The sequence below is a fragment of the Hemibagrus wyckioides genome, linkage group LG08, assembly GCF_019097595.1.
Source record: "Hemibagrus wyckioides isolate EC202008001 linkage group LG08, SWU_Hwy_1.0, whole genome shotgun sequence".
Classification (NCBI taxonomy): Eukaryota; Metazoa; Chordata; class Actinopteri; order Siluriformes; family Bagridae; genus Hemibagrus; species Hemibagrus wyckioides.
This window is the reverse complement of record NC_080717.1, coordinates 28244046-28259375: the sequence shown is the minus strand read 5'-3', so window position 1 is coordinate 28259375 and position 15330 is coordinate 28244046. Positions and strand designations below refer to the sequence as shown.

Here is a 15330-nt window from a genome sequence, read left to right as displayed (position 1 = left end):
TCAGATATTTCACCTCAAATGTAAAAGCTAAGGTGGATTTAATGTCTGGTGTTTGCTTCCTTAGAGCTAATGTCGCTAACAAGAAATAAAGTCTTTATTACCTTAAATGATCTTGATAAATAAAGGAAAAAATAACTTTGTGGTAAATTTAAATAAGATCGTTAAGCTGTATTTTCTTGATCAACAAACAAATTTGTTCATATTTATGAATATACTTTAGAGAGAGTGAGAGAGAGAGAGTGTAATGGCTTCCAGTAACATTACAGGTCAGTCACATTGATATTTTCTTTCCTGTGTTGTTGTTATATTTATAAACCCTTCAGTATATCTGAATGACATCACTGGATTGAGTTCAGAGCAGAGATTTACAGAGAAGAACAGAAGAAGAAATCACGCACACTTTCTTTAGTAAAACCAGAGAACTCTCAGAACAGTCAGATAAAAAGGGATTAATATTCACCTGAACATCACATAGCATCTGCTGCAAGTGTTTCAGGGAAAAAACAACAAACAATAAAATCCTGCTGAGTGAATCAGTGCATTTCACTGGGTCAAGATGGCGTGACCGAAAAGTCCATTCTGATGTCACCAATAGTGGGGTCGAAGGTTAGGCTGTAGGACACGCTCGCCTGTCCGTCTCCTGAGCTCTCCCATGGATCCCGTAAGAAATACACTCCCTGTTTCCGATGTGGACTCCACACACACACTCCCTGTCGGAAGACAAGTGTATAAAGGAAGACGGTCATCAGCGTTTCAGATCATCGTAGGCTTAACATTTGATGGACACACACCTGCTACATCTACAGGTGATCTTTACAGGAAGTGAAGCATGGAATGAAATATACCTCCTCATGGACGGGTTCGGTCAGGCCCATGCTGACGGTGATGTCATCAGTCAGGCTATACTCCATCCACAAAGCCACGCCATGACAGCGCCCTCTCCTGGTAACAACAACATTTTATAGCATGAGGATTTTTCTTGCACATCTCAGATGGATCTGCTGACTTGAACGTCTGATGTACACAGGAGTTTTGAAGTGGTCATCTGATTCTACACGATTTCCTGTCGTGACGCTTTACTTCCCTCATGGAAGAGAGATGTTTTTAGCTGTAACAATGAGTGCTAACGAGGATCTGCGAAACGTTAGATTTTCCAAATTACGTGAAGTTCACGGTAAGACTAGCGCTGCACGATTATGACAAAAATCATAATTGTCTATTATTCCCTTGAAATTGTAATTGCGATTATTAATTACGATTATCACAATTTACATTAAATGGTGTTTTGAATAGCTTTAACCATTGTTTTAAGCAACTGCATGCCATATTTTATAACATAAATATTTGTCATCTTGGTGACTTTTCTATCCTATTTCTTTGAGGGTGGACTCATCAGAGAGTATCTCTGAGACTTAACGGTCAATCACCATACTAGTATTTATAGTGCTGAGAATTCCTGTTTAGTAGACAGAACAGCTGAATGATGGAGTCTGTTCTGGTCCATTGTTCCCCTAAGCCATGTCTGTATTTTAACTTAAATACTGCATTAGGTGAATAATAGAAAGTCATGATGTTCAGACTGTAATGTCTTAGTGCTTTAACAGTTTATATTTTATTTAGATCTGTCTTTAGGCTTATTTCATTTAAGGCTTTTGAGACACAACATACAATTTTTTGCCGACTTTTATCAACTGTGTTAACATTAAAAATGAAAAGTTAGACTATAATCTGAATAATAACATTGTTGTGTTTTCTGAGCGTTTTTTATTGCTGTCGTTCCCAAGGGCTGTAAGGTGTTTTAGTCACGTGGAATAAAAGCGGCGCTGTGCAGACCGATAGGTGTAGAACATTACAGTATCGCGAGAGCGGTTCTAGAGCATATTCCAGCGCATACTCTCGCGGTATTTTGCCGCGTGCGCATGTGTGTGTGTGCATGTGTGTGTGTGTGTGAGCGCACACGTCTTTTCAGATGTAATTCTTGATTCTTCTCAGCAACACTTTACAAACTATCTGATGTTTCTTTATCAGCGCACATGTTCACGAAGTTAACATGACGAGAGAGACATGCACAAGTGGATAATTGGGGTGTTGATAAGGAAACGCCTACAGACTATTAGGCCAATTATCTTTATTCGCCCCTCACAACATAACCTGCAATAAACATAAACATGCAGAATAATGGAAGTAGATTTTTTTTTGTAATCGCAGCTTTGAACGATTACATAATCATGGCATCCGTAATCTTAATTACCATTAGAAAATCCATTATTTGTGCAGCCCTAGCACAGACACATTCATTTGCACTTTCTTGAATGGTTACACGCCGGTCAGTTTTAGTAAGGACATCGACCTTTTACATCGACCATTTACATTTCCATGCCCCTAAACATGATACCTAACAAAACGAACTGTGATTGGTGGCGTTACATGTCATTCAGACGCCCCCTCGGGCACTCCTAAAATACAATCCTAAAAGGAAATATCTAAGCTGTGTTTCAAAATCTGATTCACTGAATCTTCTTTTTAAAGCTTTTTGTTTTACCCAGTAAGAGGCACTGTTCCCTGGCTGCTGATTGGCTGCTCAGGGACACACTGCTGGAAGTCAAAGGTCATCACGGAGCGTGGCTTGGACAGGGCTCGGCAGGGGTACTCCCACAGTGGGTGAGGTTCTGCCTCGCGAGACTCCCGGAAGTCCAGAGAGCGCTGAGGAAGAGAAGAGTTCTGCATGACTCGCTGCTATTTCACACACTTTCTACACAGAGCTCTAAAAGACTGGAAAAATCAGAACCAATCAACAATGGTGAGCTTGGACATATGTTGACGACAATTTACAGCTTACTTAGCAAAGTCCTAAAGCTATCATTGCACTTGTAGAAATAAGGTCAGACACCGAATGTGCTCAGGTAAGAACAGGGTATCGGTGAACGTGTACTGTTACGTTCAACCCGAGTGAAAGTGTCTACCTGCACCATTTCATCCATCGGGCTCACGTCAAACCCTTCACAGGTTCCACATGGGGCTCGGATTCTCCACAAGTCCTGACAGAGAGAGAGAGAGAGAGAGAGGGTGTGTTAAAGTGATAGTTTCAGTCTGTTCTGTGCCCCAAGTTCAGTCTGGTCACAATTTGTCTGATCTTAATGTGTTAAATTCAGGTTAATATCTAAACGTAGAAGACGAGTCACTAGCAGGCTTCCTGTAGAGCCGCTAAAGCACCTGGAACTCCACGGCTATCAGGCAGAGTGTGGCCGAGGAAGGCAGGACGGTGGCATCGGGCCGGAGAAGGCAGCTCAGTGCTGTACGGCAGTACCAGAAGAACAGAGAGTGCCAGGGCAACAGACTGGTGCTGAAATACGGCTCACCAATCAGCACAGAGATCTAACAGAGGGACACACAGACCAGGTTTCTGTATTCAACTGGATCAGCTTACACTTACAACCCACACAACAACAACAACAATAATAATAATAATAATAATAATAATAATAATAATAATAATAATAATGGGCATTATGAATAATTGACCTAAATATAAACAAAATAAATTGAAAAAGTTAAATAAAATATAAATAAATGGGTACAATATAAATAAAAAAAAACATTAAAATAAAATTAGAATTAATAATAAAAGCACAGCATTTTATTTATTCATAAAAATAAAAATATAATATAATAAACAGTATTATGAATAATTAACCTAAAAATGAACAAACTAAATTGAAATAGTTAAATAAAATATAAATATATGGGTATAATAATAACAAAAAAAACAAAATTAAAATTAATAATATAAGCATAATGTTTTATTTATTAATAAAAAAATTATTAACAATAATAATAATAATAATAATAATAATAATAAGATAGATGGGATTATATATCTGATAAATCTGAGGCTGTGTTGTACCTGTTCTCCCTCCACGTCAGCTGATGTCAGCTGCTCTGGACGCATCTGCAGCAGCTGGACGCTGTTTTTCAGCGAGTTTGCCTCCAAAAACTGAAACACACACAAACAAACACACAAAATGGTTAACAAAAAAAAAACCCTTTCTGTTTTTGTCGCTTCAGATGTTCACTTCCGCCTCAACCTCACCTGCTCGATTACTCCCTTTGACATTCCGGAGTTTTCCAAACTGAACACCTGTGAGACGGGAGAAATCGGACAAAAAATGTTTATTTCTGGACACGACTCGGACAGTTTGAGATGGTGTAGATAAATATCAGAAAGAAACACAGACCTTTTTAGCTCCAAGCAGATGTGTGAAGATGGGGAGAAGACTTCCATCACTGACGGATAAACACACACTGTCCGGCCTGAGAATCTACAGACAACACACACACACGTGTACAATATTTACACTTTTATTGCAGAATTATACAATCACACCGTATACACTTCAACACCCTTTTGGTTAAATCTTCTAGAATTACAAAACCTTAGTAATAAATAAGTCTACATGAGCTGAGAAATATATATGTGGCATTTTAATTTATTCTGATAAAACTCTAACATATACACTGATCAGCTATAACACTGTGGGCAGTGAGAGGTGAAGTGAATAAGACTGAGTATCTCCTCATCATGGCACCTGTTAGTGGGTGGGATATATTAGGCAGCAAGTCAACATTTTGTCCTCAAAGTTGATGTTAGAAGCAGGAAAAATGGACAAGCGTAAGGATTTGAGCGAGTTTGAGGAAGGGACAAATTGTGATGGCTAGACCACTGGATCAGAGCATCTCCAAAACTGCAGCTCCTGTGGGGTGTTCCCGGTCTGCAGTGGTCAGTATCTATCAAAAGTGGTCCAAGGAAGGAACAGTGGTGAACCGGTGACAGGGTCATGGGCGGTCAAGGCTCATTGATGCACGTGGGGAGAGAAGGCTGGCCCGTGTGATCCGATCCAACAGACGAGCTACTGTTGATCAAACTGCTGAAGAAGTTAATGCTGGTTCTGATAGAAAGGGGTCAGAATACACAGTGCAGGATGGTTTGTTGTGTATGAAGCTGCATAGCCACAAACCAGTCAGGATGCCCATGCTGACTCCTGTGCACTGCCGAAAGTGGCAACAATGGACACGTGAGCATCAGAACTGGACCACAGAACAATGGAAGAAGGTGGCCTGGTCTGATGAATCACGTTTTGTTTTACATCACGTGGATGCCCGGGTGCGTGTGCGTCTCTTACCTGAGGAACACATGGCACCAGGATGCACTATGGGAAGAAGGCGAGCCAGCGGAGGCAGTGTCCTGCTTTGGTCAATGTTCTGCTGGGAAACCTACTGTCCATGTGGATGTTACTTTGACACGTACCACCTACCTAAGCAGTGTTGCAGACCATCTACACCCTTTCATGGAACGGTATTCCCTGATGGCTGTGGCCTCTTTCAGCAGGATAATGCACCGTGCCACAAAGCAGAAATGGTTCAGGAATGGTTTGATGACCACAACAACCAGTTTGAGGTGTTGACCCCGCCTCCAAATTCCCCAGATCTCAATCCAATCCAGCATCTGTGGGATGTGCTGGACAAACAAGTCCCATCCATGGAGACCCCACCTCACAACTTACAGGACTTAAAGGATCTGCTGCTAACATCTTGGTGCCAGATCCCACAGCACACCTTCAGGGATCTAGTGGAGTCCATACCTCGACGGGTCAGGGCTGTTTTGGCAGCAAAAGGGGGACCAACACAATATTAGGCAGGTGGTCATGTCACAGCTAATCAGTGTATGTATTTGTGTTAAGGATGACACTAACGCTGTGTAATATCATCTCTTTTATAAACCTTCTTTATAAACAATCATTTAGTGTCTCATTACAATCTGAAGGAGGAAAACATCCCAATAACAGAACAGTTCTCTCCCTCCAGGATTTCATGGAGTTTTTTTGTAATTGTTGCAGCCAAAAATACTTGAATTTGTGTCTTTTTCAAAATTGTTGAGTGTTTTTTTTAATGTGTTGAAACTGCAAGCACAGGATTCTACTTTTACACTGCTACCAGTGAAGACATACACTGTTTAATGACTTTCTATGATGGCTGTGTTCGTGTTCTCGGGAAGGTGCTGGACTCCTGACCGGAAGGTTGCGAGTTTGAATCCTTGGTCCATCAAGCTGCCACTGCTGGACCCCTGAGCAAGGCCCTCAACCCTTAATTGCTCAGTTGAATAAAAATGAGATAAAATGTAAGTCGCTCTGGATAAGGGCGTCTGCTAAATGTCAGAAATGTAAATGTGTTCGACCCACATAACCTGAAGAGAGCTGAGCTCTTGCTGAATTTGTTGTGATGAGGCCACACGACGTGTCTCGACCCAAACTGTAAGCTGCTCAGAATATTTCATTTTCTTGATTTTGCGCTCATTTCTGTGATCGCAAAAATCATCAAATCCTAGAAGGACTGATAAAACATTGCTGGAACTGATAGAACATGCGATACACATTGTGTTAAATGTTTTCACACCACAGCTGATGAAGAAAATGTATTTCCTCATCATGTATATGTTAGTGCATGTGGCAGTGCTTACGCTGCGGAGAGCGCTAAGGTAACACTCTCTTCTCCGCCGGTCATTGAGCTCCCCGAAGCGCGGCCTCGTCCACAGCAGGTGAGCCTGACAGGTACAACACGGTGTAGCCACGTCAGATCGGTCACTGGGAAAGAAAAAAAAAAAAAAACCAATACAGATAACCCGTCTACCGCACTGTTAACATTAATGGATTTATTATCATATCGGCTTTGTAGGGACTTCATGGCAGATTAAATATTCAAGCAATTTTAACAACATAATACAATATGATACACAGATCAGGCACAACATTATGACCACCTGCCTAATATTGTGTTGGTGCTGCCAAAACAGCCCTGACCCGTCCTGCACTGTGTATTCTGACCCCTTTCTATCAGAACCAGCATTAACTTCTTCAGCAGTTTGAGCAACAGTAGCTCGTCTGTTGGATCGGATCACACGGTCCAGCCTTCACTTCACACGTGCATAAAAAACGTACTGACCACTGCAGACCGGGAACACCCCACAAGAGCTGCAGTTTTGGAGATGCTCTGATCCAGTGGTCTAGCCATCACAATTTGTCCCTTCATCAAACTCGCTCAAATCCTTACACTTGTCCATTTTTCCTGCTTCTAACATCAACTTTGAGGACAAAATGTTGACTTGCTGCCTAATATATCCCACCCACTAACAGGTGCCATGATGAGGAGATACTCAGTCTTATTCACTTCACCTCTCACTGCTCAGTGTTATACCTGATTGGTGTAGATAACAATTTAATAAATAAAAACTTTTTTATAAAATTGCCTTGGCCAAAAGAACAAAATCTTATGCATACAAACTCTATACAAGATTTTTGGGAAATTCTTTTCTTACAAAATAATCCTACTTTCTGTTTGGGAAATTATAAAGTCGTAACATCTTGAATGTTTAGCACCTTTCAGGGAGTCAACAGAGAGAAGAAACATGATTCGATGTTGAAGCACAGAAATTATGAGCGCTTTTATTCATTTGTGAATTATAGCGCCACCTAGAGGTGAATTTAGACAAAACCTCTTGGAGCCCCATAGACCCTGGTCCTGATCTAGTGGGTTTCACAATTCACATGACTATGAACAGTTAATAGAAATGACACTATTTACATTTAAATTATTTACTGTCCAGTGTCACAAAGATGGGGATGGTCTCCTTATTGGGTCTGGTTCTTCTCAAGGTTTCTCCCTCATGTTGTCTCAGGGGGTTTTTCCTTGCCACCTTTGTCTTGCTCATTAGGAATCAATTTTGAGCTTACTTCTGTATTTCTGTCAAGCTGCTGTGAGACAATGTCCATTGTTAAAAGTGTTATACAAATAAAACTAATGGTCCCACTGGCTTCTGGTTATCCTCCACTGGGAAGGGAAGGTATGCTCCAGCCCTTTAAAAACTCTTGAAGCTTTGAATGTTTTCTGAACAAATTCTCTGTTAAAAATGTAAAAAGAAAACCATCTGTATTCACCTGTCAGAGAGACTGTACCACAAGCTGTAGTCATCATGTGAGACGGTTAGACTGAGCTCTTCTCCCTCACACACACTCCTCTCAGCAGGCAGGAAGTACACACTCTGCATCCAGTGATCCCTCCACTGAGCCCAAAACACAAGACAACACACAGATCACGGATCACAGCAGACATCTGCATCGTGTAGTCTCATTACACGAGGTGTCGCTGTGCAGGTTATGGATGTACGTGTGTGTGTTAAGTGGTGCCTGGCATACAGGATACTCCTGCAGGTCAGAGTACGTCCAGCTGGGGGCCATGGAGCAGACGATGCTGCCGCTTGGGTCCATGTCCAAATCCCACCAGGACAAAACTACCTGAGCTCGACCACTGGCCTCCACCATAAACCTGTACGAGTGTGACCGAGGAGCACTGCTGACCGGTCTGCTGAAGTCCACACTAACACACACACACACACACACACACACACACACAATGATGTTTTCACTCGTGTGTACCGGACACCACACAACTGTGATGCTGTGACATAAAAAGAAAAGGAGGGAGGGAAGGAAAGAGAGAGAGAGAGAGAGAGAGAGAGAGAGAGAGAGAGAGAGAAAGAAAGAAAGAAAGAAAGAAAGAAAGAAAGAAAGAAAGAAAGAAAGAAAGAAAGAAAGAAAGAAAGAAAGAAAGAAAGAAAATGTGGGTAAAGTAAGATAGAAAACAAAGCAGGACAAAAAGAGAGAGAAAAAGTGAGAGAGAGAGAGAGAGAGAGAGAGAGAGAGAGAGAGAGAGAAAATGAGCAAGAAAAAGAGAGCAAAAGAGAGAGAATGTGTGAAAGAGATAATGTTTTTGTGTGTGTATGTGTGAGACAGAAAGAGAGCATAAGAACGTGAGAGAGAGAGAGAGAGAGAGAGAGAGAGCGTAAAAAGAGAGAGACTCAGAGCGAACCAAGAGCTTATGTGAAATGTTTTAATTTTACTGGGGAAGAAAATAGAAACACACACAGAGAAAATGAATCCACAGGTTCGACAAAGACAAATATGATAAATAAACAGTGCACTTTCACTCACCTGAACATGGTACACAGGGGTCCGAGGTTGGTGAAGGAATTCGGGGTGACCTGGCTGAGCTGTACATCACAGACAGAGGGCACTCCAGCGCACCGCATCACTGCAGCAGGGGGCAGTAGTGTGCGCTCCTCCACCTGCATGGGCTGAATCTGTGCCCAGCTCCACAGCTGCTCCGACTCCACCACCCGGGCATAGACTGTGGCTCGGTGAGGTACGGCTTCACAACCCGCCTGCAGGAAGGATACGAGAACATGAAGAACGCTTTCAATCCAGAAAACCCAAGCCAGCTCTCGCTTCCTGGAGCTAATAAGACTGTGTGGAAATCCTGGAGAGCAGAACCATCATGCTGAAAAGGACTCAGAGGAACCAATCGTGCCAAAATATTTCATCAATATAATCTCTAAAAAAATTCACTTTAAATTCATCAATAGCTTCATAGAAGTTGTGCTGCTCTCTCTTTTTCAAAGACACATAGTAAAATTATAATAATATCAATAATAATAATAATAATAATCCTATTTCTAAGTTTTTGTTCATGATAAAACAAATTATGAAGATATAATCCTTATCCTATCCTCAATTATTTACATAATTATTTATATTTTCTAATAGTGTAATAGACAAATCTTTGAAATTGAAAATTACTAAGTGAGTGAGTAAATAAATAAATAAATAAATAAATAAATAAATAAATGCAAATAAATTAATAAATAAATACAAATAATAATAATAATAATAATAATAATAATAATAATAATAGGCATTATTAATAATTAACCTAAACGTAAACATCATAAATTTAAATAGTTAAATGAAATATAAATAAATGGGTATGATATAAAAAAAAATGATAATTACTTATCAATAAATAAATAGTACAAGTACTATTATTATCATTATTATTATTAATAATAATAAATAATAAATAGTACAAATAATTAATAAATAGTACAAATAATAATAATAATAATAATAATAATAATAATGGGCATTATGAATAATTAACCTAAAAATTAACAAAATAAATTTAATAGTTAAATGAAATATAAATAAATGGGTATAATACAAAAAAATTACAACAATTCTATAATTGATAATATTCAGAGAAATGGTCTTTAGTGATAACTAAGCTATTTAATACATAAATGCATAAATACATAAATGCATAAATAAATAAAAATAGATCAGTAACTATAAACAAACAGAGGTCTTTAAACCAGCATTAAAGATCTGATAAGATTTCAAAAGGAAAGCGAACGTTTTTTTTCCACAGACATGACCGAAGATATTCACGGGCGCGGCTCGTACCTGTACCAGGTTTAAGTGTGCGTGTTCGTAGCTGGGTAAAGCTCCCTCTCCAATCAGCTCCGTATCGAACAGTTCTGTCACCAGGATGTTTGCTTTCTCCTGCATGTCTCCATCTGAAGAAAAAACAAACAAAAAAATATGATTATATGTATTATATTACAGGACCTTGCAGAGGTCACCCTGGAAAATGTCACAGAGAAAGTGTAGGATAAACTTACATATCACTTATAAACACAAAACCTACAGGATTTTCACTTTTGTGGAAAAAAAAAGAAGAAATAGAACAAATATTACATTTCTTATTCATCTCTATTTTTATTGAGTTATTTATATTCAGTCTAAGGAGGAGTGGACTTGCTGGGGTTTTTCCCTTTCTTATTAGTCTAGAAACTGAGCTGTGTTTAATGTCTTTGACCCAAGTTGCTTTTACTCTGCAGAAAATGAGACAAATCTGAACGAACAGTTTATCAGTAGAATTACAGTTCAATAAGAAACTGAGGTTTCTTCACTTTCTGACTCACTCCAGTCTCCATTTTTACTTTTTTTATTTCAAATATATACATACACATATACATTATATATATATATATACATACACATATACATATACATATATATATATATATATATATATATATAGCTATGTAGCTAAATAAAATTTGCTCAGAACAACCTCATGAGTTAAAAATACACTATATTGCCAAAAGACACCCCTCCAGATCATTGAATTCAGGTGTTCTTTTTCAGGGGTTGGGCTCGGCCCCTTAGTTCCAGTGAAAGGAACTCTTAATGCTTCAGCTTCATACCAAGACATTTTGGACAATTTCATGCTCTTTGTGGGAACAGTTTGGGGATGACCCCTTCCTGTTCCAACATGAAGGGGTCATCTCCTTTGGGCACACCAGTGACCAAAGCAAGGTCCATAAAGACATGGATGAGTGAGTTTGGTGTGAAGGAACTTGAGTCCTGACCTCAACCCCATAGAACACCTTTGGGATGAGTTTTTCCTCCTTCATTAAAAAAAAAAAAAAAATCTCATCCACATGAAAACACAAAAACGCGGTCTGAAGCGCTGTCAAGAGCATGCAAAACCAACAGGTGGCGATATAATCTCAACCATAAAGCCATGTTGGCCAATCAGAAGCCTGAGATGTTGACTACACAAGCAGTGTTGCCAGATTGGGCGGGTTTCCACCCAATTGGGCTTCTTTTGGTCACGTCTCACCGGGAAAAAGTGTATTGGGAGGGTTGATAATATTTGGGCTGGTTTTCGATGCAAATGGCGGGTTTTTATTTTTGACTATAAACATGATATTTTATTAATTTTCTATTCTAACGAATAAATAAAGTATAATATGTAATGTTGATGTTTTAATTATTTGGTTCAGTTTAGCCAATAAGGTTCAGGAGAGTACTGTCCAGTCAGACTTCAGTCTTAATTAGCGGGTTGTTGTAATCGTTCTACTCGTTAAGCCGATATCACAAAGTTATTAACTGTTATAACTCTTTGTTATTGTATTAGTTATAACAGTATCCATTTTGGGCTCGTATATATTTTTTTAAATGGGAGGGTTATAAGCTGTAGTTGTCTTCAGTCCAATCTGGCAACCCTGTTCACAAGCCAAAAACCTCCGGTTTCTCGGTCTACACGATCACACTGCAACCAGAGTTTTTAAAAAACTTCACCCTGGCAGGAGTTTTCAAAAATGTTCGTTTCAGTGACCGGATGCTGCGTTTGCGTGTGGAAGAACGGCCAAAACGCATAAAAAAAAGCTGCGGTTTTAAAAATACCCGCATTCGTGTGGACAGGGCCTTAGAGCGGAGACTGTGAGCCAGACCTTCTCGTCCAACATCAGTGCCTGACCTCACAAATGTGCTTCTAGAGGAATGGTCAAAAATTCCCATAAACACACCTAAACCTTGTGGAAAGCCTTCCCAGAAGAGTTGAAGCTGCAAAGGGTGGGACAACTCCATATTACATTTATGTGCATGTAAAAGCAGACATCCCAATACTTTTGGCAACATAGTGTATAAATATGTATAGAAAAAAAATCAACATGCCTTTCCAAGCACAAAGGAAGGTTGAGGAAGTGACCTAATCTGATCTAACCTGGACCCACTGTGACCTCTGTTGAGTGCTTATTGATGATTTTGATCCTGTCTGAGAAACCGTTTTTCTTTACGATGCAAACTGCAGCTTCAGCCATGGGCTTAAACACCTGTATGATATACAAAACAAAGAGTTTATTATCCAGGACAGTATTTTTTTACTCATAGATGTCAGTCTAGAGATTTCAGTTCACCTCTACAGAGTAGCAGAAGTCCGCTCCTGCGGTAACAGCCATCATGGAGAGAAGACCCGTTCCTGTGCCGATATCCAGAACGATAACTCGCTCGCCTCGAGCCTTCACCCGGCTAACTGCTGCTCGAATGCCCTGGTAATATTTCTCATTCTGAGGGATATAAAGCAAAGTTTTACACATTAATAACCATCTTGAATATCTGAGATCAGATCAGTACAGAAACAAAACTCACCCTGTCTCTGTCGTGCAGCATATCAGCATAACAGGACCTGATCAACAAGCAAAAAAAAGAGCAGAGGAATGAGCAAATCCACATCTCTAACCATACGCAAGGATAGAAAACACTTTGTGCTGGTTGTTTGGTTGTTTGATGCAGTGAAGTAGAGTTACTGCTGATATTTTTTTCATAACACCTGAAGTGTTTTATTCCTCTTATAACACAGTACTCCAGCCAAAGAATAGCATGTTATACCCTTTTAAAAATAAAGTTCACACTTGGTATATCCACAAAGAACAAGCTATACATTACAGCAGCTATAAACGGTCATTCCTACACCACACCACCTCACCTTCGTCTTTCTCTTGAATGCGGTTTGAAGTGAAACCACGACCACCAAAACACTCTTTCTCTCCTGAAGCCTTCCATCAATGTCATCATCCTTCCATCAGTGCTAAATAAACATCTCACACGGAACTGCCTTATCAAAAATTACACAAAATTTTATGCGGAGCCTTAAAGCCCCTGTTTAAGTATGGAAACGGTTGATAAAGTGGCTCCTAAAAACTGCTGTCTCATCTTTCTAATGCTTGTATATCTGGAAAATTAATAAACATCTCACTTATGAATACTGATATGCATTCAGCATACAACTTTCCATCTCTGTATCCCTGAACCTGACTGTTAAAAACTTTATGTAGTTAAATAAAGGTATTATTTCTTGGCTGTTTTGTTTATATAATACACATGACCAACTGGATCACATGATTACCAAATGCTTGATTTTAACCAGGACGAAAAGTTGCAGTATTTGTGTGTAGTATCTGTAGTATTGTCCACCCCACAGCCGTGTTGTCATTCCCGAGCTGAGACCACGAGTCTCTCTCTCACCCACCTGGCGATCTCCTGATGATAATCATACTCCTCTCCTTCCTCCACCCAGTCCAGCGCTCCCGTGGTGGGGTTAGCACGACCACAAAACGTCCTCATTATCCCACTATTACTAATCATCAAAAGATTGTAAGGATACGACGAATAATGCAAGGCTTATAACGGATTTTGTATTAATCTCGTGTGTCTAAGCTGCGCGCCGCCATATTGTTTCTGGTGATCCCGCCCTCTTTGGTCACGTGACCAGCTCTGCCTCCTCAATTGGGTTTGGTCTCGTTAGCATCTTTATGCTAAAAAAGTTGCAAAAATTACTTTAAAATAGAAAGTTTTATGTGTGTAGGTGAGGATAGAATGAGCGATACAGTCAGACCCAAAACGACTTCAAGCATCAACCCCTTAGTGAGATATTGTGTAAATATTAGACGTTGTTTTACAAACAGAGACCCCTTGTGGTCACGGACATAATTACAGTCCAGGGCCCAGGAGAGTGTTTCTAAAAATATTTCAAATAAGTTGAAGCTGCTATAGCTGTAAAGGGTTGGACAACATTCATGTTCATGTAAAGACAGACGTCCCAATACTTTTGGCTATACAGTGTATCTCTTATGCCTCTGTCAGACTTTATATACCACTTACTTTCCTTTTCTCACCCAGAAACCATGGAGGATGCAAAACTTCTGTAAGTGCAGTTCTGATGATGGTCAGCTCTGGCACTGCTGCAACGAATACACATACTCACATCGATCAAGTTTGTCAGTTTTTATTTAATAAAACGACACTGAACAAATCAAAGTTGATGTTAGAAGCAGGAAAAATGGACAAGCATAAGGATTTGAGCAAATTTGACCAAAACGGCTAAATTGTGATGGCTAGACCACTGTATCAGAGCATCTCCAAAACTGCAGCTCTTGTGGGGTGTTCCCGGTCTGCAGTGGTCAGAATCTATTAAAAGTGACCCAAGGAAGGAACAGTGCTGAATCAGAGACGGGGTCATGGGCAGACATTGATCACTGATGCACGTGGGGAGCGAAGGCTGGCCCGTGTGATCCGATCCAACAGACGAGCTACTGTTGATCAGACTGCTGAAGAAGTTAATGCTGGTTCTGATAGAAAGGGGTCAGAATACACAGTGCAGGACGGGTCAGGGCTGTTTTGGTAGCAAATAGGGGACCAACACAATATTGGGCAGGTGGTCATAATGTTATGTCTGATCGGTGACTTTATAAACAGACTCAGATATATGGCTTTATTTTTAATGTAACTCTCAGGCACTGAGACTCCAAGCAGTAATGACAAGGCAAATGATTTAAATAAAGAAAAATAAAATCTTTATCTTATCTTTCCAATGAAAAAAAAAAAATCCTAGCTTTTCAAGACTTAATGTGGAAACAGCACCAAGCAGGACAGGCAAGCCCTCCAGAGGGTGGTGCGATCAGCCGAGCGTACCATCCATACCGAGCTTCCTGATCTGGACACTATATACAGCAAGCGGTGCTGGACCAAGGCCAGGAAGATAATGAAGGACCTCAGCCATCCCAACAATGGACTCTTCTCTCTGTTGAGGTCAGGG

The 15330-nt window shown here is 40.0% G+C and overlaps 1 protein-coding gene across 1 annotated transcript in view; it reads right to left on the bottom strand.

The window, feature by feature from the left end:
* Positions 1 to 13981, bottom strand: part of prmt7 (protein arginine methyltransferase 7) — a 14102-nt gene extending 121 nt beyond the window's left edge. Inside the window, exons 1-17 of the mRNA XM_058397111.1 lie at positions 13765 to 13981; positions 12885 to 12921; positions 12653 to 12802; positions 12460 to 12568; positions 10350 to 10462; positions 9042 to 9271; positions 8247 to 8427; positions 7989 to 8113; positions 6515 to 6638; positions 4236 to 4319; positions 4091 to 4138; positions 3905 to 3994; positions 3214 to 3375; positions 2964 to 3038; positions 2543 to 2703; positions 846 to 942; positions 1 to 710 (exon numbers count right to left, since the gene is read on the bottom strand). The exon at positions 1 to 710 is cut by the window's left edge and continues 121 nt beyond it. Of these exons, the coding sequence (XP_058253094.1) occupies positions 552 to 710; positions 846 to 942; positions 2543 to 2703; positions 2964 to 3038; positions 3214 to 3375; positions 3905 to 3994; positions 4091 to 4138; positions 4236 to 4319; positions 6515 to 6638; positions 7989 to 8113; positions 8247 to 8427; positions 9042 to 9271; positions 10350 to 10462; positions 12460 to 12568; positions 12653 to 12802; positions 12885 to 12921; positions 13765 to 13880 (2061 nt within the window). The 5' untranslated portion in view covers positions 13881 to 13981 and the 3' untranslated portion in view covers positions 1 to 551. The remainder of the gene's footprint in view (positions 711 to 845; positions 943 to 2542; positions 2704 to 2963; positions 3039 to 3213; positions 3376 to 3904; positions 3995 to 4090; positions 4139 to 4235; positions 4320 to 6514; positions 6639 to 7988; positions 8114 to 8246; positions 8428 to 9041; positions 9272 to 10349; positions 10463 to 12459; positions 12569 to 12652; positions 12803 to 12884; positions 12922 to 13764) is intronic.
* Between the last annotated feature and the right edge of the window lie 1349 nt (positions 13982 to 15330).